This window comes from Prinia subflava, chromosome 11, assembly GCF_021018805.1.
Source record: "Prinia subflava isolate CZ2003 ecotype Zambia chromosome 11, Cam_Psub_1.2, whole genome shotgun sequence".
In the NCBI taxonomy this organism is placed as follows: Eukaryota; Metazoa; Chordata; class Aves; order Passeriformes; family Cisticolidae; genus Prinia; species Prinia subflava.
In genome coordinates this window covers 21,776,371-21,802,090 of record NC_086257.1, presented here as the reverse complement: position 1 = coordinate 21,802,090, position 25,720 = coordinate 21,776,371, and the positions used below count along the sequence as shown (strand labels likewise).

The 25,720-nt window shown below is 47.4% G+C and overlaps 2 protein-coding genes across 2 annotated transcripts in view; one reads left to right on the top strand and one right to left on the bottom strand.

Annotated features, from left to right (window-relative positions):
* MECOM (MDS1 and EVI1 complex locus) overlaps window positions 1-14,778 on the bottom strand; it is a 326,912-nt gene extending 312,134 nt beyond the window's left edge. The window contains exon 1 of the mRNA XM_063408312.1: window positions 14,565-14,778. Within this exon, the coding sequence (XP_063264382.1) occupies window positions 14,565-14,601 (37 nt within the window). The 5' untranslated portion in view covers window positions 14,602-14,778. The remainder of the gene's footprint in view (window positions 1-14,564) is intronic.
* On the top strand, window positions 14,286-15,055 carry LOC134556092 (myosin IC heavy chain-like). The gene is made up of 2 exons (XM_063408314.1): window positions 14,286-14,551; window positions 14,772-15,055. The coding sequence occupies exons 1-2, from the start codon at window positions 14,515-14,517 to the stop codon at window positions 15,038-15,040; spliced, it is 306 nt and encodes a 101-aa protein (XP_063264384.1). The 5' UTR covers window positions 14,286-14,514; the 3' UTR covers window positions 15,041-15,055.
* Window positions 15,056-25,720: the final 10,665 nt, after the last annotated feature.

Below are 25,720 nucleotides of genomic sequence, written 5' to 3'. Positions count from 1 at the left end.
AGTACAGCAGTAAAGGCTGCAGCACAAAGTGAAAGTAGATGTGGCATCCAACACCCATTCCCATAACATTTTAGCTGTGGATGGGGAGACTGTGCTGGGAACAGAGTGGTTTGTCATTCCCCCGAGCTAATCTCCAACATGATCTGAAAAAGCACACAGGGGAGGAAAAAAACCTCTTCCTCCCATTGCTTTGGGATTTTGTAACCAACACTGAAAAAAAAAAATCCGTTCCAGTAGACACAATACTAAACAAGTGAAAACTTTGCAGGAAAAAAAAAAAAAAGTGGTTATTTCTCAAGGAAACATCAAACCACTTCTTGTAGCTTCTGCCCAAACTACAGGAGAAATAACATTTTGGTACCAGGCCTGGGATGACACCTTGGGACTCTTCTTATAGCATGTACTCACTCAGGAGATGGAAATACCCCAAATTTTCACTGCAGGCAGCAAAAAGCAGCAGCACACTGTGCCAAAGCCCAGAATCAGCCCCAAACCCACCACTACATGAGCAGTACCTGAGATCATGACTCCACACACAGCTTCACCTGGAGCAGGGAACAAAACACATTCCATGGTGTCCTACAGGACAAACGGCAAAAGATTTGGAAGGGAGAACCCTGTCTTCTGCCCAGCACACAGCTCTCATTTCTGCTCCTTAATTACCTTGCAAACAAGTGTAAAATAGAGGAACCAATTCCACCGTGATGTGGCACAGCTGAGCAGGTCCCTGCACTGCTCTGTGCAGGTGAAGCTCAGGAGATGCACAATCACCCTAAAAATCTTTCTTTTCTCTTTATACTGAGTGACCTTCACCCCTGTATCTCCCACCAGCCCCGTGTCCCTCCCCTCTCGGGCCATCTGACACGTCAGGTGCATGAACACATCCTGTGAGCTTCTGAAAACCTGAGAAATCCTGTTGCTATCAGAGAGAAATCAGCTGGACAGTCTGGGTACTTGAAGGCTGTAGAGGACAACATCAGGTGGGGCACAATCCCAGTTCCTTAGTACATAATTACAAAAGCAGATGTCCTGCTCTTCTATATTGCTTTTAGATTATTTTTTCCTTAAAAAAGAAATGTGTCTTAGTCAACTGCCTTTCTTCACTCAAACATTCAGGAAACCAGTAATGATATAACTCCAGTCTAAAATCTACTTTTCCTCAGGTGGTGTTGCACATCTCACAGAGTTTTTAAAGATATTATACGATTTTTTAATTATCACCAAGATCCGTGTAGCTGTAATACTGGAAAAATATCTTTAAAATTGATATAGCACTGAGGGCTAGAAAACACAAGAGTGACTGATGGATAGTCCTGATAATTCTGTATATCAGGAAGTGGAATGAGAGATGGATAGATAACATAATGTTGTTATATAGCCACAAAAACAAACCTATAAAGATATTCCCAGAAATTAAAGGCCAGGCTGTCTCACCACGATTCTTTGCTGTGAAATAAATGATACCTATGGAAGAATGCAAACCCCAAGGAGACACCAAAGTACAAAAAGGAGAGAAAAATCCTTATTTAAGAACAGAAACTATTTTCCACTTCTAAGGGTTAGACACTGAAGACCTTGACAGAATGAAGAGGAAAAAACCCTTCGAGCCAATGCTGTCTGTGAGGCTTCTGCAGCTGACAGAAGGTACAGCTCTGTCTGCTCCTGCTCCTCGGATGGCTGAGGAAAAGGTATCTTGGAGAAGAAAAGGATAAGAAGCCCCAAGAATGAGAGAATTTGGCTGAAACCCCCACCAGTCAAATATATTTCTCTTGCTGGCATCCTGCAGAATATGTCTCCAAGGTATTGGCATATTTGGACATACATAAAATATCTTCTGCTAATACATTTTCACGTTAAGTTGATCCAGATATTTTCTGAAATGAGCTACCTTCTTCCAACTAATGTGTATTAGCCATGTACTTCTATTAACTCAGCCCAGTGTCAAAATACAGCAGTGGAGGTTAATATTTGGACATAGCTGTTTTTCTAGCCATTCATATCACTTTTATTTCCTTTCCTTTTTTGTTCTTTCCTTAACCTCTTTTTTACTGCTGTTAAATTCCTTGCTCTCATTTTTGCAGGAGTTCAGCCTTCCAGCCCCTCTCCGATGCTGTTAGACATCAGCTCAGGCTCAGACTTATTACTTCTGATATGTCACTCCTCAGGCAGGGAGCCTAAAGCAACACTGCTCCCTCCAGCCCTCGCAGGCTTCAGCTGGATCCTCACCGACCCACGGAGCACAGCCATTTCTGCAGCAGCAGCACAGAGGGACTGTGGGGACCTGAAGGGTAAAGCCAGCACCTTAATTTACACTGAGCCTCTGAAACAGGAGACTAAGCAGGAGGTCAAGGTGTACAGAGGTGATTTAGCCACGTTAGCTTGCTGATATCATGTATAAATACATTTATATTTTTTTTTATAACTGGTATAGCACTGGAGAAGGAGAGGAAAGCAGGAGAACAGCATATTCAGGGCCTATTTAGTATATGAAAAGCACCAATCATCTGTTAAAACAGATGTCCCAAATTATTCCTGTGCAGAAAGGTGCCAGCAGAGCTGATTTGTTTGCCTCGTTCTGCTCGAGGATCTGACAGCAATCCATCAGACGTGTCCCATTTCCTCTTCCCTCACCATCCCTGCCTCCTCTCTGGTCACCTGCACCTTATTTCCAGTGCTACCTTAGCTGCTGACAGTGAGCCACAGCCCCTCTTTCTAGGAACACTGGCAGGATGGGTTTGGTGGTTACTGGTTGTCACATGCACAAGGTGCATAAACAAAGTGAGTAAAAAGGCATCAAATATTTCCTTATTGTCTCTGCTCTGTGGCACCAGGAAGTGCAACATATGAAAAGGAAATACAGTCCTTGGAATGAATAGTCCTTTTTTTTCGCTCTGGTTTCTTCACCTTTTTTCTTTCCCACAGTGGTCTCTGCATTCCCTTGTTTCACTCAAGCTGCATAAATAATACTGAGCACTGATGAGGTCCAAATTCTGTTTAAAAACCCCAGAAAGGACTTTTAAGGTTATATCTGAGTCCTTGGACCAGTTAGAACTGGGAGAAGAAATGTCTGTGATTTAGTGTCTGATAAACAAACCACCAAGGTCAAGATGGCATCTTCTGCCATAGCCATTACTGCTTCCCTCGACATTTTGAGCTGTTGCGTGTATCAGCAGTACTCCCTCCAGTGCCCAGCCATGTTTAATTTCTCTTCTGCAAATGACTTCCCAAAGAGAAGTGGGTGTGAATTATTACATTGTAAAATAGATTTTTAAAAGATGAGCCGTGCCAAGTGTAAAATAGTTATTGTGTGAGGAGCAAATATAACGGAGGTTTATCCTGTGAATTCTAGGTTTACACACAACCAAAAGGCTGAGGGACAAGAGATTTTAATAGCTTGGTTTAGAAAACTAGCCTGGAGATTGTGATGATCACCTCACCTGTAAAAACCAGGGCTCTTAAATGTATTTCAAATTAGAAATGCTTCACCCTCCAAAAATAGGTGTATGTTGCTCATCCCTGGACCTGGGTCAAACTATTCCTGTTTCTTTAAAGGACTTTCCCCTCCATGGGTTATCCAGCCACCATGGGCTCCTCCTGCAGCCTTCCACAGCAGAGCTGAGAACTGTTGCCATGTCCTGCCCAGTGGTCTGATGCAAAAGTCAGTCCAGGTCTGATCCACTTTGGGCACCAGGAGTGTGTGGCACTGCTTCCCACGGCAGATCCAAGCTCTGGAGGACCTTGGCTTCTGACATTTCTCCCTATTTACAAAACATTCTATCAAACACCGTTACGCCGGTAACAAAATTGCAATCAGGAGCCCGGAAATTACTAAATAAAGCCCATTTTACTGCTTAACTTCAAGGAAAACCATAAAATTATCAGTCCTCTCTTTCCTCGGTATATTTTCTTCGCAGTTTGCGATGCTCCGTGGGGTATTTCGCTATGTGAACTCCGTGACGGTTTGGCTCCAAATTATCTGAACATAAAACCGAGCTTATGGAGCCTCACTCAGAGGCTGTGTGGACCCTTTTTATTGGCAGGGACTTAAAAAGAACCTTAATAAACCTTATAGGCTTGAGGGACTTTTTGGTTGCTGGCTCTTGCCAGCCGAGCTGCTCAGGTCCCTCTCCCAGCGCCCGCGTGGAGAGCGGGCTGGAACCACAATCCAGGGATTTTATAGGGCTGGATTACCTGCCGGTGCTGCCTTCTTCCTTCCCTGAGAATCTCAGAGCTGTTTTCTTTGAAAGCAAGCAGGTGATGCTGCAAGGATACTCATAACTTAATGCAGCTTGATCACCCCAGATTATGGACACGGCCAAAACTAATAGGGTCGTCTAAACCAGAGCCAGGGGGGCCATTTGGTAGGGGAAAGGGCTGGTGTGATTAAAGATGAAGCACGTCCACCCATGTGCAAGCCATGGAGCCCTGACTCCGTGGATTTTCCTTAAAGCATCCATTTCTCCTCAGGATTTTATTACTGCCTCCAGTGATGCTGTAATTGCACGTGTAGGGCAGCAGGCCCCAAGTTTAATCTGCATTTCTCACGGCCTAAGCTCTGTGCCCGTGCACAGAGCTCGGCACAACAAGCATCCAGTCCTGGCTGCATTCTGTGGTTGCTGTTTTAATTCAAGTCATAATAAATAATAATGTCAGGTTGGAAATAAATCTTCTGTATTCAGTCCATGACTGATCCTTCAGTCTGGTGTATGGTAGAAGGCCCAGCTGGGAAGGTTTGCTGCATCCTGTCCTGGGTCTGATGCTGCACCACCCCTTCTGGCTCTGTCTCAGCTCAGTTTTCACTCAGGGCATTGGTACAGTACAGATAATTCTACCTTTTCTCTCATTCTGAGGGTGGTCACTGATACTAAAGACACTGCACAGGTTTGTTCATTCAGATTTCTCTGATCTGCATCATCTGGAGTGACCATCATTTCTTCATTTCTCAGTTACCTTGGCTTTACTAGGAAGCACAAACTCCTGGACAGTAATTATTGAGGCAGAGCATAGCTGCTTAATAACATTTTCACAGGCAGCCAGTGACTACTGAAATACTGCTTTTTATATGAACTGAAAGAATCAGGACAAATATCTCATGCTGATTACATTTTACAATTAAGAAGTCTTCATTATTGCTGTAAATCATCATTATCATGGCGCAGTAACAATGAAACAGCAAAGCTATAAAGCAGTGCAGTTAGCTCACATACAGCTGATATCACTTTGCTTTTCAGTGTTGTATATTCTTAGACCAATGCTCCATGCCAGTCCCTGTAGCCAAAAATACATCAAGAGCCTAAAAAAAGTAAAATAGAAACATCACTTCAAAATTATTTCAAACAACATATTTCCTTTTTTTTCCTTTATACAGAGCCACAAAGAGAATGGGAAAGATTAAAACTCACCAAAAGCATTGCTTAATTCCTCACCAAGGTGCAAGTAAATAAAACGTGCCACGGTAAGTTCAAATCACAGAGTTTTCAAGAGGGGAAGGTTAATCATTTCTGTCAAACGCTGGAAATGTTAAATGGTTTTTAAATCAAAAATATAGGCACCGCCAGTGACTCAAGCTGTGCTTTAGACATGTTTGGGGTGATTTTTTTCCAGCAGTCGGTGCTTGTCTCTCTCATACCTTCTGTTTGCCTGAGATGAAATCGGGAGGCAATAAATGGAGCACTTACTGGAGGAACCAGGTAGTTTCAGCAGCAGAGCTATTTGTTCAGAAGGTACAGGTTCAGGCTATTTGGAAAACCACAGCCCTTGGAAAGGAGAGCCCTGCAGTGCAAACCAGGGGTGCTGGACCCCTCCCACACCCCCCAAGTGCCCACCACAGCCCTCAGAGGTCCTCAACCCATGGGAGAGATGGTGCACAGTGGGAAACAAGGATTCAGAGTCACCACAGTCCCCCCATCAGCAGAGTTCAGATTTCATCCTGATGGCTAAAATGACTCTTAAATGAGACCAGATTATAGGGCCAACCTAATTCACTTAGACTGATGTAAATCCAGGTATCTGTTACAGCATCACATGTTGGGGCTCACCACAGAGCAAAAGCTGCTGATAACCCCTCCCCTGCACCCTCAAGGATGAAGAGAAGCAGATTCCTCCCAGCCAGACCCATCCAAGGCCTGTTGAAGTCGCTACAAGCTCCTTCAGCTCCAGTGGGTTTGGGATAAGGCCCGCAGTGAGCTCTGAGCCAGCCCTGCTGCCAAAACGCAAAATCCTTTTCCATTGGCTTTGCCAGTTTGGTGTTAATATATGTGTGAAGGAGCTTGGGGCAGGGGGGGAAGTTTTTGAGGGTTTGTTTTTTTTTTAACTGAGGAATGATTTCACCCTTGCCAGCATGTGGACTTTGTGCAAAAGAGCGGGAGAGGAGGCTGGAGATCTTTTTCCTGAAGCCATCAGCTCCCCAGCAGAGGGTGGATGTGTCCATCACAGGGACCCCTGGGTCCCCAAAGCCAGCTTAATCTGCTCTCTGTGCTGCAGAAGGGCAAATCTGGAGTCATGGGTGGGCATCAGTACAGAGCCCTGCTCACCACACCCAGCTGAAACAGAAAGAAGCCTGATAAAACATGGGATGTGGTAGAAAAGCATCCCTCAGACACCAGTGAGCCTCCCATGCCAGTATAACAGGACCTGCTGCAAGCTGGTGTCACTTTTTCCCATTTTCCCTATAAAACAACACTGCCCTGAGCCATCCTTCAGCTTCCTCTGCCACTCAGCTCTCTCCCCACTGCCTAGTTTTATGTTGCACATGTCCCACACAAGACGCTGTTGCCCCTTTGGCTTTCCAGGGGAAGGGCTCTGCTTTCCTGTGGCTTTCAGAGCATGTAGCTCAGCCAGTCTCAGAATTAAACTGGGGCTTTTCCAAGCTGCCTCAGTATAAACAGTTTCAGTAGGGCACATGTTATACGGTAAGATCATCTGAAACCAAACATTTTCCCACTGCACACAATAAACATCCATAATAAATTACATTATACAAAATATATTTATGGCTAATTTTTTAATTTAAACCACCTGGGAAATTTTTGTTAGGCTGGTTGATACGAAGGTCTCAGTATTCTGGTAATCTAATGATATCTAATAGACAAAATAGTATGATGTTACAGCAGTCTCAAAGCTTTCATTTTCTGTATCCCTCTCAGAGATCAAACTGGCAGAGCCCATATTTTTTGAAATTTTATACATAATTGGTGATGCAATTGCCAAAAATAACCTATTCATAGAAGTCTTGCTCTTCTGGTTTCTAACTTACTGTAATCACGGAACGGAGCAGTGCACTGCTTTGCAATGGAATATGGGTTTGGGTCAGGGAGCAAGGGCTACGATTGTGTTCAGTTTCCATTCTGTGGATTATTTTACAGGCAATTTAAATTTAGTTTGGAGTTTAAACAAGGCTAAAATGTAGTGCACCCATTCAGACATATAAGCAATTCTTCAGAAAAGAAATAAAGCTGTAACTTGGATGTATTTCTTTTCTGAACCAAAATTTTGCTCCAATATAAGATTTTCTAAACAAAAGCTATCGGTGTCGAAGGAGACAAGAGTGCTTCTGTTGCATAAATTAAGCCCAGAACTGTAATCCTTCCACCATAAAAGTCTCATGCTCATCACAGATCAGCCAAGATTTCTAAAAAGACTCAAGACCATCCGGGATCTCTCTCTAGTCAATACAAATCCCAGCTCAAGCCGTGCTGTGGATCTGCAACGAGCACTGGCGGCTTGGTAGTTGCTGGACTCATTTTAAAGTGCAGCCCATAGCTTTAGCTACTTCCTTGCCTCCTGTTGTTCCTGGGACTTGGAGGCCATGTGGTACATTTCAGCCTTAACTCTGAATTTCCTTTATTCAGAGATCAAACTCTGACATTCCCTCAAGGTAGTGGGGGTTATGTCGTTGTGTATATCCCAGTTTAAAAGATAATGCCTCACTGAAACAGACCACAACATTAAACCCTGAAATAAAACAAATTGTATTTCACTTCCCAACTCTTATTGCTGGATTAACTCACATTTCTTTCTCTTTGTTACATATTTAGCACCAAATACAATATTCATTGCAGGCTAGCTTCCCTCCTCCCACATGTATCCGTGGCTGCCCTTTCTTCCAGCAGCACTGGAGAAGGCAATGCCTCAGCATAGCCTAGAAATGCAAAGAAAAGGGAGGGAACATAAAGTCAATGAGTGATCAGACAGGGCTTCTTTATACCCTGAAAATTTTGATTTTTAGATTTAAAATGGCAGTGCAAAGAGACAGAGTCCTGGGGACAGCATTTACTTCTCCTTAGCTTCTCCATCCCCTTCCCAGCTTGCTGTTTGTCTGCCAGCAAACACCTCCCTCCAGCAGTTCCTGCAGCAAAGGGGTCCTGGAGGTGCTTGCTGATGCCTACTGGTCTGTATCATGAACTCTACTGGTCTTGACTGGAACCTGTTGCACAGGATCGTGGCAGGAACCCACTGGAAATCCATCACAGAGCAGTGATCAAACCACTGACCCCAGACCCTGCTCTCTGTATCCAAACCTCAGCTCCCACACCCTGCTCCTCCTTCCCACCTTTGCAAAACCCATCACTGCCTTTGCCCTCAGACCTGGGGATGTGCCACTTCTGAGGGTGCCTGTGATCCAGGTAAGCAGGGCTGAGGATGGAAAACACTTTGAGCCAGATGTTGGTTCTGCGTTGTCAGAGCTGAACCAGGGGTTTTTTAATGACCATTTAGTTTTTAAGTGCATTCCTGTGATCCCAGCCTTGAGCTCATGTCTCCATACAAAACTGCACAGCTTTAACTGGGTGCATAGATTATAAAATCAGGAAGAGTGGTCTGGTCTGCTACCCCTGTATAACACAGGCTACAGGAATTCCCTAAATTAATTCCTGTTTGGACTAGCTCATATCTTTTTAGAAAAACAGCCAACCTTAATTAAGACAAAGGAATTCCACTGAGGTTGAAACCCACCCAGCTCTCAGTAAATAGTTTTACTGGTTAAATACCTTCACTACTTAAAATATAAACTGCATTTCTAATCTGCATTTGTCCAGTTCTAGCTCTGTCTACTGAATAACATGACACTTGCATCTGCTAGTTTGAAACCATGTGGGATTAAACCTCTTTCTGCTCATCATAAGCCACTTCTTGCCTAACTACACTGAAGTGATGTAAAACTGATTGTATTAAATTACAGCAAAAGAACACCAACTTGCTCCAAAAATGACAGCAAACCTAGTTAAATTTTAAATAAACAAATATTATGAATTCTTGGTTGGAAACCTAAGTGTCTGAACAAGCCCTTCCAAAGCTAAAGTACATTTGTTTAAAAGGCGGTTTACTGCAAAGCAAGGCAATTTCTGTGGACAAGGTTTCATTAGCTGAGATTTATAAAATTCCATCTGCTTCCCCACTGCCCTTTCCTCACCCACCTCGGGCTGCAGCAACCACCAACATTTTCTTCTGCCACATACCTGTCCTGGCAGAAAATTCATCCCACTTTCTTCAGAACTCAGACAGCTTTATCAGGGAGCTGTGCTCCCCAGGACAGGCAGAAATACCTTCTCTGTCCAGCCATCTTTACTTCCATGGGAAGGCAATATGTATTTTACAATGAATATTTCTGCCACGGGAATACACAATTAGTGTGTTTGGGAAGCATCCCATGGAGCAACACCCAGGCTCCTGCATATCAGTACGGTGTCCCTTACATGCAACCAGAATATTTCAGAGCCTTTGTGGGTGTTGAGATATTGGTGTCAGGACTACAAGCACCCCAGGAGCCTGTGCATACCACAATCTGTCCCTAAACTATACGCTGTACATATATTAATACAATTACAAATATCAAATGGATTTACCTGCTTTCCTCTCTGTATGTGCACACACAGACACAGGTATTATGCACATAAATAAATCTATCTCCGTGGCATAAGCAGAAAAGTATGTTCTGAACACACGTGTGTGCACACATCTCCATGAGCACAGCCACATCCACACTTATGTGCACTTAAATAAGTGGGTGAATAGGTGAATATGAACACTAATAGCCATTTATGGAAACAACAATGAAAGCTGTCCCTGGAGCCCGCCGAGGGTAGGGCAGCCAAAATGATTGAGTATGTACAGGGCACTGCTGCAGCAATGGCACTCACTTGGGCCTCCTTTTAGAAATGATTAATATTTAACCGACTTGGTGAACCTGGCTTTGGTTTTAGTCATGATTAGATAACAAGGTGCACAGAGCTGTCCCACTGAGGACGTGGCGGGATGTCCGAGCAGCTGCTCTGGGAGAAGACAGACAGAAAGTGAGAAGGGGAGAGAGGGAGAGACAGGAGACAGAGAAAAACAAAAAAAACACCAAAAGTGCTCAGCTCCGTTTGTGTTTGTTTGGAAAGAAAAGGGGGAAAAGCAGCCCGAGAGGCCAGTGTAATAAGATGCTGTAGCTTTCATGAAAGAGGTGAAATAATTTTAAACACAGACACACAATGAGTTTATTTATTTAGAAAGTTGTTAAATAGAGTCTGGGAATTCAAATATTCAATGTTGACATTGTACAGAGCTGGCGGGGAGCCAGCCCCAGCTCTCCAGAGGGACCCAATGGCCACGGCGCCCAGGCCCTCGCCCCTCCCAGCCCACTAACTAGGTAAAAGCCATTAGTTATACCCACAAGCAATATCTGAATCCGAGTCAAATAATGTTGCCTCAGCCAGCCAACTTCAAAGGCGTGTAAGTGTGTTTGGCTTTTTAGTGCTGGAACTGCAGCAATATGTCACACTTTTGAAAGAGTTTTGTAAACAGTTCCTTCCCCTTTGTAGAAACATTTCTTAAGTTTCTTGTACCCCATGTAAACAGCGTTAATTAACAAGGGTTACATTTTTCATTTACAAGCAGGGCTGCATTAATAACGAGCTCAGCTTTCGGACCGTCCTTTTCCTTTGTGTCCTTTCTGTGCCGGCACCGCGGCCGGCCCGGGGTGGCCGGGGAGCAGCCAGGAGGCACCGCAAAGCTCAGCCCTGGGCTCAGCCCAGGCGGCAAAGCTGGTCCTAAATTCAGGAGTGGATGTTAGCCCTGAGTAAGAGAGGATAGAAAGGAGAGAGAGGGAAAAAAAAAAGGAAGAAGGGGGGGGAAGGGGAGAAGGAAAGAAAAGAAAAGAAAAGAAAAGAAAAGAAAAGAAAAGAAAAGAAAAGAAAAGAAAAGAAAAGAAAAGAAAAGAAAAGAAAAGAAAAGAAAAGAAAAGAAAAGAAAAGAAAAGAAAAGAAAAGAAAAGAAAAGAAAAGAAAAGAAAAGAAAAGAAAAGAAAAGAAAAGAAAAGAAAAGAAAAGAAAAGAAAAGAAAAGAAAAGAAAAGAAAAGAAAAGAAAAGAAAAGAAAAGAAGGAGAAAAAGAGGGTAGAGGAGGAGAGAAGGAATGAAGGAAGGGCAGAAAGAGGGAGCGGAAAGCCACACGCGCGCTGTCCGCCCTGAAAAGGGTTAATGAAGCGCCTGGTGAAAATATGCCCGGCGTATAATGGGATTGTCTGGCCCGTCCCCGCAGCCCCCCGTGCCCGCGCCCGCCGCGCAGGAGCCGCCCGCGGACAGCGCCGCGCCGGGGATGCCCCGGGCCGGGCCGGGCCGGGCCGGGCGGTACCGAGCCGGGCCGAGCCCGGTGCCGGGGCGGTGCCGGCGGCAGCAGCCGCGGCGGGGCCGGGCCGGGCGGGGCGGAGTGCGAGGGACCGAGGCACAGAGGGACAGAGGGACAGAGGGACCGAGGGACAGAGGGGCTGCCGGCCGCCCGCGCTGCAGCCCCGTGCCGGGACATAGCACACGGTGCCCGCGGCGGTGCAGCCGCCCGGAGGCGGAGGCGATGGTAAAGCGATGGCAAATAAACAGCCTCGCCGAGAGGGCCGGCAGCCGGGACACGGCAAACATCTCCCTGCTCGAAAACAAATTCCCGGACAGTCTTAAACAGGCAAATAAACTTGCCGGCTCTGTTTTTCAATCAAGCCTTTTAAGTACTAGACTGAGGCAAATTACAGGCGCAGGAAAACCTGCTGAAACTTAGGAAAGTGCTATTTTACTATCTCAGATGGTTAGAGGGATCTGGATCTACCTTGACTGCACTAAATTGCCTGTAAAAGAGTGGTGATAAAGTGTAAAAGTAACAAGTGCCTCCTTATTCACGTGTGTTCCCCTAATCTGATCACCTTCTGTCTCTTTATGAGGCTACTGGGTGGCTGGGGCTACCCCGGGCCGGCTGCGGGGCTGCGGCGGCCCGTGCTGGGGCGGGGGTTATTCGGGGATACGGTTTCACCAGGCAGGCACAAACCCACCCGAGTGGAAAAGCGGCTGCCACGGGGGCCGGGGCCCGTCCCGGCCCCTCCAGGAGCGGGGATGCCCTCGCAGGTGCAGCCGGGCCCGCAGCCCCCGGGCCCGCAGCGCTCCCCGCAGCCCGCTCCTCACCGCCAGCCTCCCGAGAGCGCGGCGGGCAGACCCACTTCAGCCTCTGCTTCGCCTTATTTTTACAGCTGGACATTTAAAAAAATCACTGGCTATTCGCCGCGTGGCTCTTTTTTGTTTCTTCTGAATTATTTTTCTGTTTATTTTTTTAAGAGGGGGGGCAAAGCCTCAAAATTATTTTTTAGTAATTTTACGCTGAGGTCAAGAAAATACCCTTCAGGTATTCTCCCTTAATTAGGAGGGAAAAGCTGCCCTGTGTATTGGCGACAGTCACGCAATCGGGGCGACTTTTTTGTTTCACGCATAAAAGCGGTAAAAGTGAAATAACACAAGAAATGCGCTCTATCCCGATCTGTATCTTTTTCCCCGTAATAGGGTGAAGGCTGCAAAATGTTTTCCTATTCCTAACTCAGACAGAAAGAACTGAAAAGCTAAACCCCTTTTCTCTCGAGCGACTAAATTAAAGGGGTCGTCTCCAACCCTCCTTCCACTTGCCATGAAACTGAGACGCTCTTCGGGGGGGAAAGAAGCAGCTTTTCGGAACACAAAAAAAAAGAAATAAATCCCGGCTTTTTAAATATGATTTCCTTTATGAGCCGATTGTAACCGAAGGATTATTTAATGCAACACATCTGTCTAGGAGGGGAAAGCGCTGCTGCTGCTGCAGGACGCACAAAGTTTGCAGTCGATCGGATCTCGCCCGCGGAGCTGGAGCCGGAGCAGGAGCAGCAGCAGGAGCCCTGCATCGCTGCGCAGCCAGCAAAGCGAGGGAGAGGAGAAGAAACCTGACGGATTTGGTCGGGATGGGGGATCTTTTCCCCCATAATTTGCTCCAAAGCAGGGATGGCAACCTTGAGATTTAAAAATATATTTGTTTTCGAATCGAGGGCGCTGGATTATCCACTTTAAGATCACCTAATCAAACGCAGGTTGCTGCTGTTGTTCAGGTTCACAGAAAAGCTGCTGATGATCCAGGGACATCTTTCACTTCCCCTTTTCCACGCTTCTCTATTTTTTCCCCCTTCACAAATAAAGAGTAAATAAGCATCTGCTTTTTACGTCACGCAACTCATGCAACATTTCATCTGACTTTTTTTCTCCTGCCCATCTTTTTTTTCACTCGGGAATGTGAGTTACCATCGCCTTGGATATCAAATGAAACTTGCCCAGTTGTGTCAGAGAAAATAAAGACATCAGTTGCTTTTAAAATAGGACGCAAAAGCTGGCGAAGTTTTGTTGTTGAATCCCTCATTAAAAAAAAAAAAAAAATTAGAAAAGGAGCCCAAACACTGCAGCAGTTAAAAGCAGAGATCACTATCATAAAGGAGAAACAGATGGGGTGAGTGTAAGACAAATAATTAAGTAAGTTGGGCTTTGCGTGTGGACGGCCGAGCCCTCGCCTCGCGGAACACAGACCTTCGGGCGGCCAAACTGCATAAAAAAACTGCTGGAAAAGCGCCTGAAATTACAACATTTACATCAACTTTTAGCGGGCGACTCCAGCGGGCTGGGAAGCGCTCCGGGCCCCGCCGTCCCCGCCGAACCGCGCGGAGCATCCCGGCCACGCGGAGCGGCTCCGCGGCCCCGCCCGCCCCGGCGCGGATCGGATCGGATCGGCTCTGTGCGCTCGGGGAGCCGCCTTTCGGCACAAGCCCGCGGGCGAGCGAGCGGTGCCCGGTAGCTCCGCGGCGGCTACCTGCGCCCGGGGCTGGCCGCCTCCCCGCGGAGCCGCCGCTGCCCCTCCGCGCCCCCGCGCTGGCCGCCCCCCCGCGGCCCCCGGCCCTGCGACAGCCCACAGCGCCCACTATAGGGCCCGGAGCCTCTCGCACCCCCCCTTCCCCGACCCCCCCCCACTCCAGCCCCCGGCGGCGGCAGCAACTTCCAGCGCTCGCCACTGAACTTTTCCTCAACTCCTTCCCCACCTCCCGCCGGCCGCCCGCACCCCCGGCCCGGCTCCGGCCGCAGCACCCCCCGCCCCGGTCCGCGCCGCCGCCCGCCGAGCCGGGCCGCGCCGAGCCGGGCCGGGCCGGGAGGCTGCGAGGGGATGCTGCAGGTTGCCTGCGAGCTCCACGCCGCACCAGACATGTCTATGCAACATGGCAGAGAGGGAGGGTGAAAAGCCAAGAGAAAGGGGTATTGCACCTACTTGCGGCCAGCTTCCTCGCCCTGCCCTTGGATCGCATGCTGCCAGTCCCGCGGCCGATGCTGGCGTGGGCTTGGGGTGGGGGGGGGGCTTTTTTTTTTTTCCTCCCGGAGCTTTTCCTCCTTTTTCGCTCCCCCTCTCCCTCTCTCCTCTCCCTCTCCCGCACACACACTCTCCCTTTCTCTCAATCCCGGCTCGCTATCTCTCCAGCATTGTCAGTTTGGACACCTTCGCACATGCGCACGGGCGGCTCCCCCCCGCTCTTCAACATTTCAGCGCCGCCAAAAAAAAGTTTGCAGCGATCCATCACGGCCGGTGGGGACCCTGACAGCCGGCACCGGGGCCGGGACGGGCCGGGACGAGGCGCGCAGCCGCCGCCGGGCTGCGCCACCGCGGCCGCTCCGCCGCCCGCGCCCCCGGGAGGGGTCACCGCGGGGAGAGCCGCGCTCCCGCGGGGCAAGGGCTGGGGGGACAAGTGACACCTTTTTTTCCCACCTTTTTTTTTTTTTTTAATGGGATATTAATACAGTTCTTGAGTGTTTGCAAGGTTTAAATAGTTTATTCTCACCCGGCAGCAATGACCGTAGATCTTTCCGCATATATAGGCACAGAGATATAATTTGATTACATGTTTTATTATGTATGCGTACCATGAAATCGTACACTTTCCCGGCGCGCACACTTTTTCGCCACCTTGAACTCGGCTCAGCCACCACCAGTTGGGCAGAAAAAAAAAGCGTTTTAAAAACAGTAACACCGACCGCTCTAATCTGTTTTAATTACAGGGTTTGCCAATCAAAGAGGGAGCGCTCAGAAATTGGGAACTCCTTTAGGGGACGGCTGTGTCCGAGGTATGAATCAATCCAAACTATGTATAGATTTTCCCCTGGTACAACCTCCTTGCATTAAACAGTTTTGTTCAATACCTTCCATGCGCTATTTATGTTCCCATTAATATCTGTTGCAAATCCTGCCAGACACCATAAAAGAAAATTACAATCTTTCAGACTCGGGGCTGCGCCAGTACATACACGCTGCTCAACTTTTTGTTTTAATAAAATCCTCCGCATCTCCCCTTCCCCCTTCAATCCCACCTCCCACCCCCCGGCTGCCGGTGCTGTGGATCGGAGCCGCCCGTGGAGCGCCCCCCGCACCCCACCGGGGACAGCGCCGTGCGTGGGGCGGGGGCACCGCGGATCCCACGCTCTGCCCCGAACGCCCGGCAGACAGGCGCAAGCACTTGAACCCGCACTGCGGAGCCTTGCTTGATGCCAATCGGTTCTTTTTAATTTGTAGCTTGTATTATTTTTTTTTAAGGGCACGCAGCTGTTCTCTGCCCACTCCACATCCCCCCGCCGGGCAGGGGCGCACCTAACCCGGAGCAGGAGGGGCAGGCGGGCAGGGGCCTCCTCCACCCCCCTGCACCCATCGGAGTGTCCCGGGAGGAGCTGGGCCACCCTGCCCGGCGGAGGCAGGGCCGGGGCGCGGGGGATGCGCGGGGCCGGCCCGGGGGCCGGGGCTGCTGTCGGGGTCCTGGCACTGCCCGAGCCCCGACCTCGCCCGCAAACAGCGCCTTTCCTTGCGGGGCTGCAGCGAGCTGTCCCCAGATCACCCCGCACACACCCCCGACCTGCGGCGCCCGGTCACTTGGGAGAAATGAAAACGCCCGTGAACTTCGCAAAACTCCCCCCGCCTCCCGCGCCCCCGGGTTAAGCGGAGACCCCGGCAAAGCCGCCGCCCGGGCGGAGATGCGCGTCCTTCCCCGTGCCCGGGGCCCCGCTCGCACCCAGGCGGTCCAGCCCCGTGCGGGGCCGGGGGCACAGATGCGAGTTTCCCGGGAGGGCAGCCCTGACCCGGCCGTGCCCGCCTGTCACCGCCACCTGCCCGCCGTCCCAGCGGCCCGGGAGCCCGGCAGGTGCCGCGCCGCCCGCCCGGGGCTCCGGCCGCCGCCCCCGCCGCCCCCGCAGCCCGCCCGGCGGCCCCAGCATCGCCCGCTCGGCCCCGTCGTGTTCTCCCCCTTCCCCGAAAAGTCCCGGGCAGCCCCCCGGGAATTCCGTTTCGTTGGCGCCGGCAGCCTCGGCTCCCTCCCGGGTGGGAAGCGGCTGGCGACGGGGATGCGGGCTCGCTTTCGGCAGATCCACGGGCAGAAACGGAGACTAAAATTTGGGGACATATATTTTTCCGGATGGAGGGGTGGAATTAAATCTATTTCTAATACAGGCTGGGAGACCAAAAGCACCTCTTCATACACAGGTTTCAGTGCTTTCCCCGTAACAGGAAATTTTCTCTTCCTTACATTATAATTGAACAAGCCCCGCAGTCTACTTGGAGAAAAGTTGGAATTCTTTATCGAGGTATTTGTTGTGCTATTGTCTTTGTGCAGTGAACTTTACATCGTGTTATTCAATCTCAATCTATATTCTCCTAGCTACCAGTAAGATTAATTTAATCATTGTAATGCAATTATTAATACTGTTTACCCAACGCTTGATTTCAGGTTTGCTGTTAAGAAATTAAGTTTCTTGCTGGGTGACCGAAAAGCTATGCAGGGATTTCCAGCCCACGTCGAAATAAAACAGTCCTCTTTATTTAGTCTCAGAACTCCAGCTTTCAGCCACGGGCTCAATTAGCCAAAATGGAAACAATTTTCATTCATTGCAATAACTCACTGTTCTGCTGATCACTTTCAAAATATACACTTTATTATTATATGCTGACCTCGGTGCCGCGAAGTGGCAAGGCTAGAAAGAGGCAGAGGGATCTCTCCAGCCCCCTTGGGCTGTAATTATTAGAAATTAATTGGGTTCAGGACCCTGGGTAGCATGGGTAAATTAATAGCTTGTCTGGTTGTTTAAATCCGAATTCTCAGTCCACAGGAGAGCAGGGGAGGGAGGCTCTCCCTCCCCAAACCCGCCCCGGGAGAGCGCGGCAGGGCTGGGGCAGCGCGGAGCCGCCGGCTGATTTCCCTCCTTCTTTTCACCGACGCATTGTTTTCGGGGAGCTATTTAGGGGTTAAAAATCAAAAATAAAGATCCTGTATACTTGGAGCTGTCGTGCGGGAGTAAAAGTGAAAAGGGAGCCTTAGGCAAAAGGAAATTACTGCAAGCCCGCGTGACCTTTCCGAGAGGTAATCAATCAAGTGATCAACAGGGATATTTATCATTGCTAGATGGGGCTACTTTACAAATGCACAGGAGGGGGGGCGGGGGGCTACACACACACACACAAAAGTTTGGATAAACCCGATAAGTCTGAAGACAAATACGGAGATTTTAATCACTGGGAAGATTGCACGTTTTCTTTTCTGAGCTCTCAGAAGGGAAGGAAAAGAGAAAACCACTGCAAAGTTTCCCAGCAGAAAATGCCTCCTGTCCTAGGTGGTCACATGGAAGCTGTCGGCTTTGCTTTGCAGTCCTGGGAAAGGCTGGGAAAGACAGATGTGATTTAAAAAAAAAAAAAAAAAAAAAAAAAAAAAAAAAAAAAAAAAAGGCACCAAATACAAGAGAAAATAATAGCTAGAGATTGAGGCTTTGATAACTGGGCTCGGTGTTTGTTTTTATGTAATGTGTTTTTATTTGCTGGCTTGAAACTCGGAGCTGTGGAGCTCAGCGCTGCCTGCCTCTAGTCCCCGAAACGGTTAACTCTGAAAACAAAACAAAACAAAAAAACCCACCCCATGCCCCCTACTATATGAAATCAGCGATCTGGTTCAATTAAACTTGCTCTCCGTAGCATAAAGCATCCACCACAATACAGGCAATGAAATCCAACAATAAAAGCCCATGCATTTTCTGCACAGTTTCCTTCTCCCTTGTAAAACATGCCGTCGTGTAAGCACCAGACATTTAATTTTGCTTCCTATAACTTACCGGATTCCTTAACAAACCTACTCTGACCACTTTTTTTTTTTTTCTTTTCTCTCCCCCTTTCCTTTATTTTTATTCCCTGCTTTGCGCTGTGCTCCACGCACACGCCTGCACAAAGCCTCGCTGTCTGCGCCCTGCGCTGCTGCCTCTGAACGACTTTCGAGGGGCGGCAGCGCCCGCGGAGCCCCCGCCGCCCCTCGGGAGCGCTGCTGGGGCCGCGCTGGCGGAGAGACCCGCTGGGAGCGGCTGAGCGCGGAGCAGCCGCGGGTGCTGCGGCGGCCGCGGGGGTTCTCCCGGCCCTGCGCGCTCCCGCAGCGCCCTGCGCGGCCCTGCGCGCTCCCGCAGCGCCCTGCGCGGCCCTGCGCGCTCCCGCAGCGCCCTGCGCGGCCCTGCGCGCTCCCGCAGCGCCCTGCGCGGCCCTGCGCGCTCCCGCAGCGCCCTGCGCGCCCCTGCGCGGGCGGCCCGGCCCTTGCGCGCCCCTGCGCGCCGCCCCGCGGTCTGCGGCGCCCCCTCGCGGCCGCCGCTCCGCACTGCAGGGCGCGGGCAGGCGGGTGCGCACCCCGCGCCGAGACGGGGCAGAAAAGGCTCCCAAAAAAAGCGGCTTTGGATGGGATTCGGGGTCAGGGCCCGGTACCGGCGCCTGCCGGGAAGCGGAGCTGGCTCGGGGCTCGCAGCAGGCCTGGAATGAGGCTGTCCCTGGTGGAAGCGCCGCTGAAAACACGCGGCCGCCAAGAATGAAACACATTCATAGGCGCGGGGACGCGCACGGCGCAGCGGAGAGCTCTGCACAGCACTCGCCGGGAAATGTTTCCCTGTGAAAATGGTGCGGGGTGCCAACTATGAAGCAGATCTTGTTTCTGCCTGTAGGAAGGACCTGGATTTCCACAACATTGAGGCTGAAAGGAAAACAGAGGAAAATGAACGGGCCGGAGGCAAGATTGAAAGAGCGGCTTGGAGGCCACTGTGGTAAATGGGGACACCGGAGAACTGAACCTGATTTTCTGCTTCCTGGCAGATTTCCTGTGTTGCTTTGGTACCTGAAATGGACAGAGGCTTCCCTAAACCCAAAAGCTGGAGGTCTCTGTTTTAAGGAGCACAGCAGGGTTGTTTGCCTCTGTCCTCAGTCCCACTAGAAGATGGCGATGCAGGACCATCCCTGAACACAAAACTGGCCTCACAAATTATTTAACTGCAACCAAAAAAGTGATCTACTCCTGTAAATAGAGGTGCAGTCGATATCTCCAGCCCCAGATCTTTTCCAAGACTAAAAGCACTTTCTGGCCAAAAATGTCATATCCTCATATCTTCAGGAGGTTACCCCCAGTATTTCTTGCTCTTTAAGGAGCATCAGTGGAGAATGTAATTGGAAAAATTAAAGAGTAGGAGGAGGAAAGTAATTATGGGCCACTAGAGAAAAACAAACATGTTCTGAATGTAGACAAAACATTGAACAGAGGGCAATTAATAGTACTGCAAATCAAAAGGGAAAAATGTCAGCAAAGATCAGCAGAAAGTGAACATCCTATTTAAAGCAAAAATAGAAAGAATAGAAATCACAGAGAAACACAGAAGGGGGAAGGAATTTGAAAAGCAACCTAAAATCAAAATAAAGGAATGGAACAAATTTTACTCAGTACACAGTGATAGTTAAAGGTGATGCATGAACATTTTAAAAAACTGAAGTCCCACCATGAAGGTGGGTGGACACCTGAGAGAAAACCTCAGCTGATCAGACACACGAGTTTTGTGATTTACACTCATTGGGCCAGGCTGGCTCCCATTCTGCAAAGTGAACTGGGCAGGGCTGGAAAATCCCTGCAGAGGATAAAAGATTTTCCAGTATGTCCAATATCCTTCCCCTTCCTCCCTGACCTCCCCAGTGATTTTCCAGAAGGAAGGAGCTGGGGACTGGTGAGATCTGGGCTTTGAGGAGCTTATGTCCCCTTTGGCCAAAGCAAAGATGAACAACAGAGGCTGCTCAGCTCTAGCAAGTCACTAAAACACTCTGGTGGAAGCACAGCTGCTTCGGCTGAAGCCACATTCTGAAACAGGCCATGAAGGCTGGGGAAGATCTGGATATTAATCTGTTTAAAGATAATATGATAAAATGTACGGAGTAAAATTGTAATGGGATGATGGCAGACAGGCTTCCCGAGCTGGTAGTGCTGAAATAAATGGAATTCTGAAAGGAAAAAATGAAACCCTCTCTTTGTGTGGTGAAAGCTGTGTCATGACCAAGGACTGTCATCACAAACGTGGGGCTCTCCTTTTTAGGGCTTTGTCTGCTTTCACTCATGGTTGAACTTCCAGGCAGGAGTGGGCTTCTCGCTGCTTGTCTTTAAAGGAAGCACAAAGGCAGGTTAACACATCAGCCTTTATAAAATCCACAGCCCCATTTTTCCCCTTAAAGCATAAGGAACACATTCATATTTCACTCTCATTTCTCTCCAGTACAAAAGCACAGGGTCAGAATTAATGAGCAAAGTATTTGTGTGACGTTTTATATTGTATTGGCATTTATATAGTGCTTTTCACAGGCTTCATGTCAAAACCCTTTACAGGGCAATAAATCATATACCTTTCCTGATGAAATTGTATGTAGGCAATTGGGCACCTATCCTGCCCTCAGCAATGTCCCACATGCAAGACACGGGAAGTGTGATGAAACCTGCAGAAGTGGGTCTGAAAAAAATGGATGTAGGTCAAACCTTCCCCCCTTAATATCCTGCAACACGTTAAAAAGTCTTCAGAGCCCACTTGAACAGCCACAGGAAAGACCTAACCTTAACATGACAAAGCTTCTATTACAGTCTGAATTACTCAACATGCAAATCGAATTGTGGGTCTTACACTTAACCCAAGGTTTTTTTGCCTCTGAATTTCAACAAGTTGTCCATTTACATGGAAAATAAGGATTTTTTTCAATTTAATTCATTTCTAAAAATAGTGTCCATTCACAAGGCTGAACCCAAGTACCGAATTTTGGTTGTTAGGCTTTCTGTTAGCACTCACAACTATCCCTCCTAACACGAAGTCTGCAATGTGACAATGCATCTCTGCCCTGCTGGCGTTTCCCTTCTTATTTGCAGTTTTTCAGATAACGAAGAGTAATGAACTTCTGAGAACCATGTGCCCGATTAGGCTGACTCTTTTACATGTTTATTTGCATTCCTGCCGTGTTTCCAAAGCCACTTCGGGGAAGAAAAAGAAAAAAAAAATGGAAAGTCATTTAAAGTCTTTTGGGGGTTGGGAAGCAGGAGCCGGAGTTCTGCTCCGCTGTCTGTCTGGGGGAGTCACAGAGCTTTGCCCAGTTAAGGGATTTTGGGATTTTGGGATTCCATTGGTGCCAAAGGAAGCTTTGTGGACGGTCCCTCCTGGCAGATCACAGCCCCTCCCTTTCAACCCAATCCCCGAGACGGCACAAAGGCAATGGCTCAGAAGCAAATGGAAAATCTTTGCTGTAGCTCACACATTCGAAAACCACTTTTCCACCTCTGCTATCTGTAACACACAAAAACTGATAACATTCTGCACATACTGGCTGATAGTTCAAATGCATTAGAACCAACCTCGTTATGATTTATTAGCCGGAAGAGCTCTTAGAATAATTTATAAATGTGAAAGGATAATAATAATAATAAAAAAAGCGTACTCCACCAAACAGACATTTAGATTACTTAATCTAAAATCAAAGTAATCCAGAAGTAGAACAAAAGCTAAAAACACGCTGCCAGCTCCATTAGCTGCCGTGGGCTGGGTTAGAAGTGGAGGGTTCTTGCACCTTTGCAGAGGTGATTGATGTCCTGTGAGACCTGAGCGCTCACTGTGCAGATGCACAGCCAAGGAATGAACCAACCTCGCCTCTTCTTTTGAGTTTTGTGTCAGAGCCCTGCAAGGAGCTCAGATTCACACACTGTTGTTGTGCTCTGATGGCAACAGAGCCTAATTTTATCTCTTGTTAGCAGTTTAAAGAATGATCTGTAAATAATACACATGCATGGACTTTGCTGAGATGGATGACAAGGATAATTAAAATGGTCTTTTCAGTGGGAGACACTACCAGCAGTTAAAGCTGAAGTTCAAGAGTAATCAACACATTAAAGCCTGAAAATTCTATTCTTTCTGGCAGTAATACATTTGAAGAATAAATTAGACAAAATGTTTGTTACAACAAATGGACTTCTGTTAGCATTCAGGATTACGCTCCCAGTCAATGTTTATTATGCTTTTGGTCCTATATATTCTAAAGGTCTCAATTTCCTATTTCCATAATTTTTGATCAGTTTTGTTTAAACTGGGAGGCTTTTACTTTTCACTTTAAAAATTACTGCTTCTTCTTAAAACTTCTAGCAGGTTATGGTATCTGGAATGAGTACTAAGAGAAAGGAAACAAGCTAAAATAAAATTACTATCTAATCTAACCCATCTGACTACTTCTAAGGTACCTATTATTGTGGTATCAAAGTACTGGATCTCTGATAGCATGTGATCTTTGATCTTAAATTGGACCCCCAATAACATTTTTAATTAAACAGCTTATTTGATGCCTGCTGGAGCTAAAATGCAAATAGTGTCACATAAAGAATGAAAGTTAAGAGAGCAAGGAACAGAAAATGATGACTGGTTATAGTGTGGGTATTGTACCAAAACAAAGAACCCCATCTTCCAGACGCTGTGGAATTAATTCAGCCTCAAGGTTCAAAGACTGAGCAGAAACTACCTAGAAATGAAAAATATTTTTAATTTATTAAAATTAATAGCAAATAAAATATTTCATCAGAAGCAAATTTGAGGTACTCACAAGAATCACTTAGAAAAATTGTATCTTTTTTTTACTTCCTTTGCCCTCCAGCACCCAGCAAAATATTCTATTCTGTTACCATCCTTCATTAGGAATTTTGTAGGATTTCCACCCTGGCTGAGGCAAACCATGTTTGTCCTCTTTGAAAAGTGCTTCTCAATCACTTTGTGCATAGGAATCTTTGCTATTAAAGCACAAATTCACTGCCAGACTTTATTCAGCTACGCTCAGGGTTGATTTGGAAGCCATTTCTGAGAGATATGAGGTAGGGAAGCATCCTCAGAGCGCTGCTGTTTCAGTTTGTGGAGGCTTTTGTGAGAGCACACATGGACCTTGTATCAACACAGGGACACAGACAGCGCCTGCAGCTGACACAGCCCGGGGTGTTCAGCTCCTCCTTCGGCAGATCAGAATTACTGCCTTGTGTGTTATGTGCTGCTGCTTCTGTTTAGGACACGAGAACAGATAGCACTGCTCAGAACTTGCTGCTAGATAGGCAATGCCCAAAGGAATCCATGGCACTTAAAGCCAATGTGTATTAAAAACCCATCAATAGCAGTGTCGAGATACTTTGACTACCGAGTAATTCTTTTTAGAAATATCTCTGCAAGTTTTTGTAAAATATTCCCATTTGTTTCTTTCACTCTGCACTCATCATCATAATAAGAGCACACTAAACAGCTCTTAGACAATTTTATTCCCCAGAGGAGGATGAGTACATGTGAAGTGATTTTTAAGATTTAAACTTTTCGCTTTGATACAACTCCGTGTAAAGATGTGACCACTCTGACAGCTCTGAAGCCTCTTGGTGTCTGCTGCCTGGAAGAAGGCAGAGTATAATCACTGGTCATCCACACTTATCTGAGCTCAAAATTCAGCTCTTTTCTTTCACTTGTCACACAGATAATGACCAAAAAAAGAAAAAAATATAGCCACAACTATAGCAGGCAGTAAATAACAATAGGTATCAGATTCCAGAAGGAACAATGACGGAATTTACATTTATTTCACACTGCAGCTGGCACTCCTGACTTCAGGAACCGAAAAAGCCCATGAAGGTGAAGAACCAATTGGTGATTTCTTTCAGATGAAGCATCACGGTGGTGTTGATGAGGCGCTCAGTTCCAGCAGAGCCATCCCATCACCTGCCAGTCCCCTGAGACCCTCCCTGATCACACAGCAACGCTCCAGCCACGTCTCATATTTGAGCAGGAGCTGCCAGTTCTGCACAGGAGAATCTGTGAAGAACAAGTGACAAAACCCTAGAGAAGAGGCAGGAGAGCAAACATCTCATTTTTCTCCTTCTTCACATTTCCTAAGGTAACTGTGGTTTAGCCTTTTGGTTTCCATTTTTCAGGAAAGTCCTTAAGCCTAGTTCACAGCAGTCTTTATGGCTGAGAGCTCATTCATCAAGAGCAAAATCTCACATGCAAAGTTCATGACAGAGTGGTGAGGTGCAAAGTTGAAAGAGAAGGAAAATAATTTTTCTCATCCCAGAAATCCTTTCAGAAGCACTCTCAATCACAACAAGATGGCCTTAGAAGTGGGATTTGCTTGTTGTTTGGGGGTTTTGTTTATTTTTACAGAAGCTCAGGGAAAAAAAAAAAAACACTCCAACATCATCATAACTGAGAATTAGGACTCTCTTGGAATGTGAAGACTTTGGGGGTTAAATCCTTCTTCCCAGAGAAGCAGATCAGGGTTAGAGCCCACCCCCCTCTAAATCCTAGCCTGAAAAGAAACATTTTATTATAGAAGTTTCACTGAAACTGGCGTGTTCCCACAAAATCTTTCAGTGGTGAGAAATAAAGAGTTCCCAAGTGTAAAGCATTGCCAAGAAGTTCCCTATCATTTCTAGCCAGCGAGCAAGGAAATGTGTTATTTTGCCATCAGTGGGGAAGGAAGCCCCTGTCCCAGTGCTGCTGTAAGGTCACGCTTCATCTTGTCCCCAGCAATTTGAGTGTGCACCCACAATTCCAGGTACCTGCAATAATGCAGGGCCATTTTCTAATGCATTTCAGCAGTTTGTATTGCAAATGCCTGTATAGAAACAATAAACAGGCAGAATACAGTGAAAGCTACACAGGCAGAAAGTTACAGTGAGCTCTTTCCTATCCTTTTACAGCAATCTCTCTTCCCTGAATACACACATACACACCCCTCCATCATGAATGAAGAGACTTTGGAAAGAAATCTTCCCAATATTTGCACTTCAAACTCACATGCTTTTAAAAGGGAGTGGGATCCAGGTTTCACCTCTGGCACTTGGCATTTGCCTCTTGCTCACATGTTGGGAAGAGCTGGGGAAGAAAAGCTCTTACTTTGCCTGAAGTTGAGCACAAGGTGACACCTCCCTGATTTGTCAGAACTCATACTCTAGAGGACAAAGTAATCAACCCATGCTAACTCCATCTTTTTCCCAAATTTCCTTTGCTATCCCCAAACAGACAACACAACACCTGCTGTTATCCCAACAAAGCAAGTGCTACCAG

Excerpts from the sequence above, each read along its gene's own strand:
- LOC134556092 (XM_063408314.1), top strand. The coding sequence starts at position 14,515 with ATGGCAGAGAGGGAGGGTGAAAAGCCAAGAGAAAGGG. Across the intron at positions 14,552-14,771 it reads TGAAAAGCCAAGAGAAAGGG|CATTGTCAGTTTGGACACCT; the intron begins GTATTGCACCTA and ends CTATCTCTCCAG.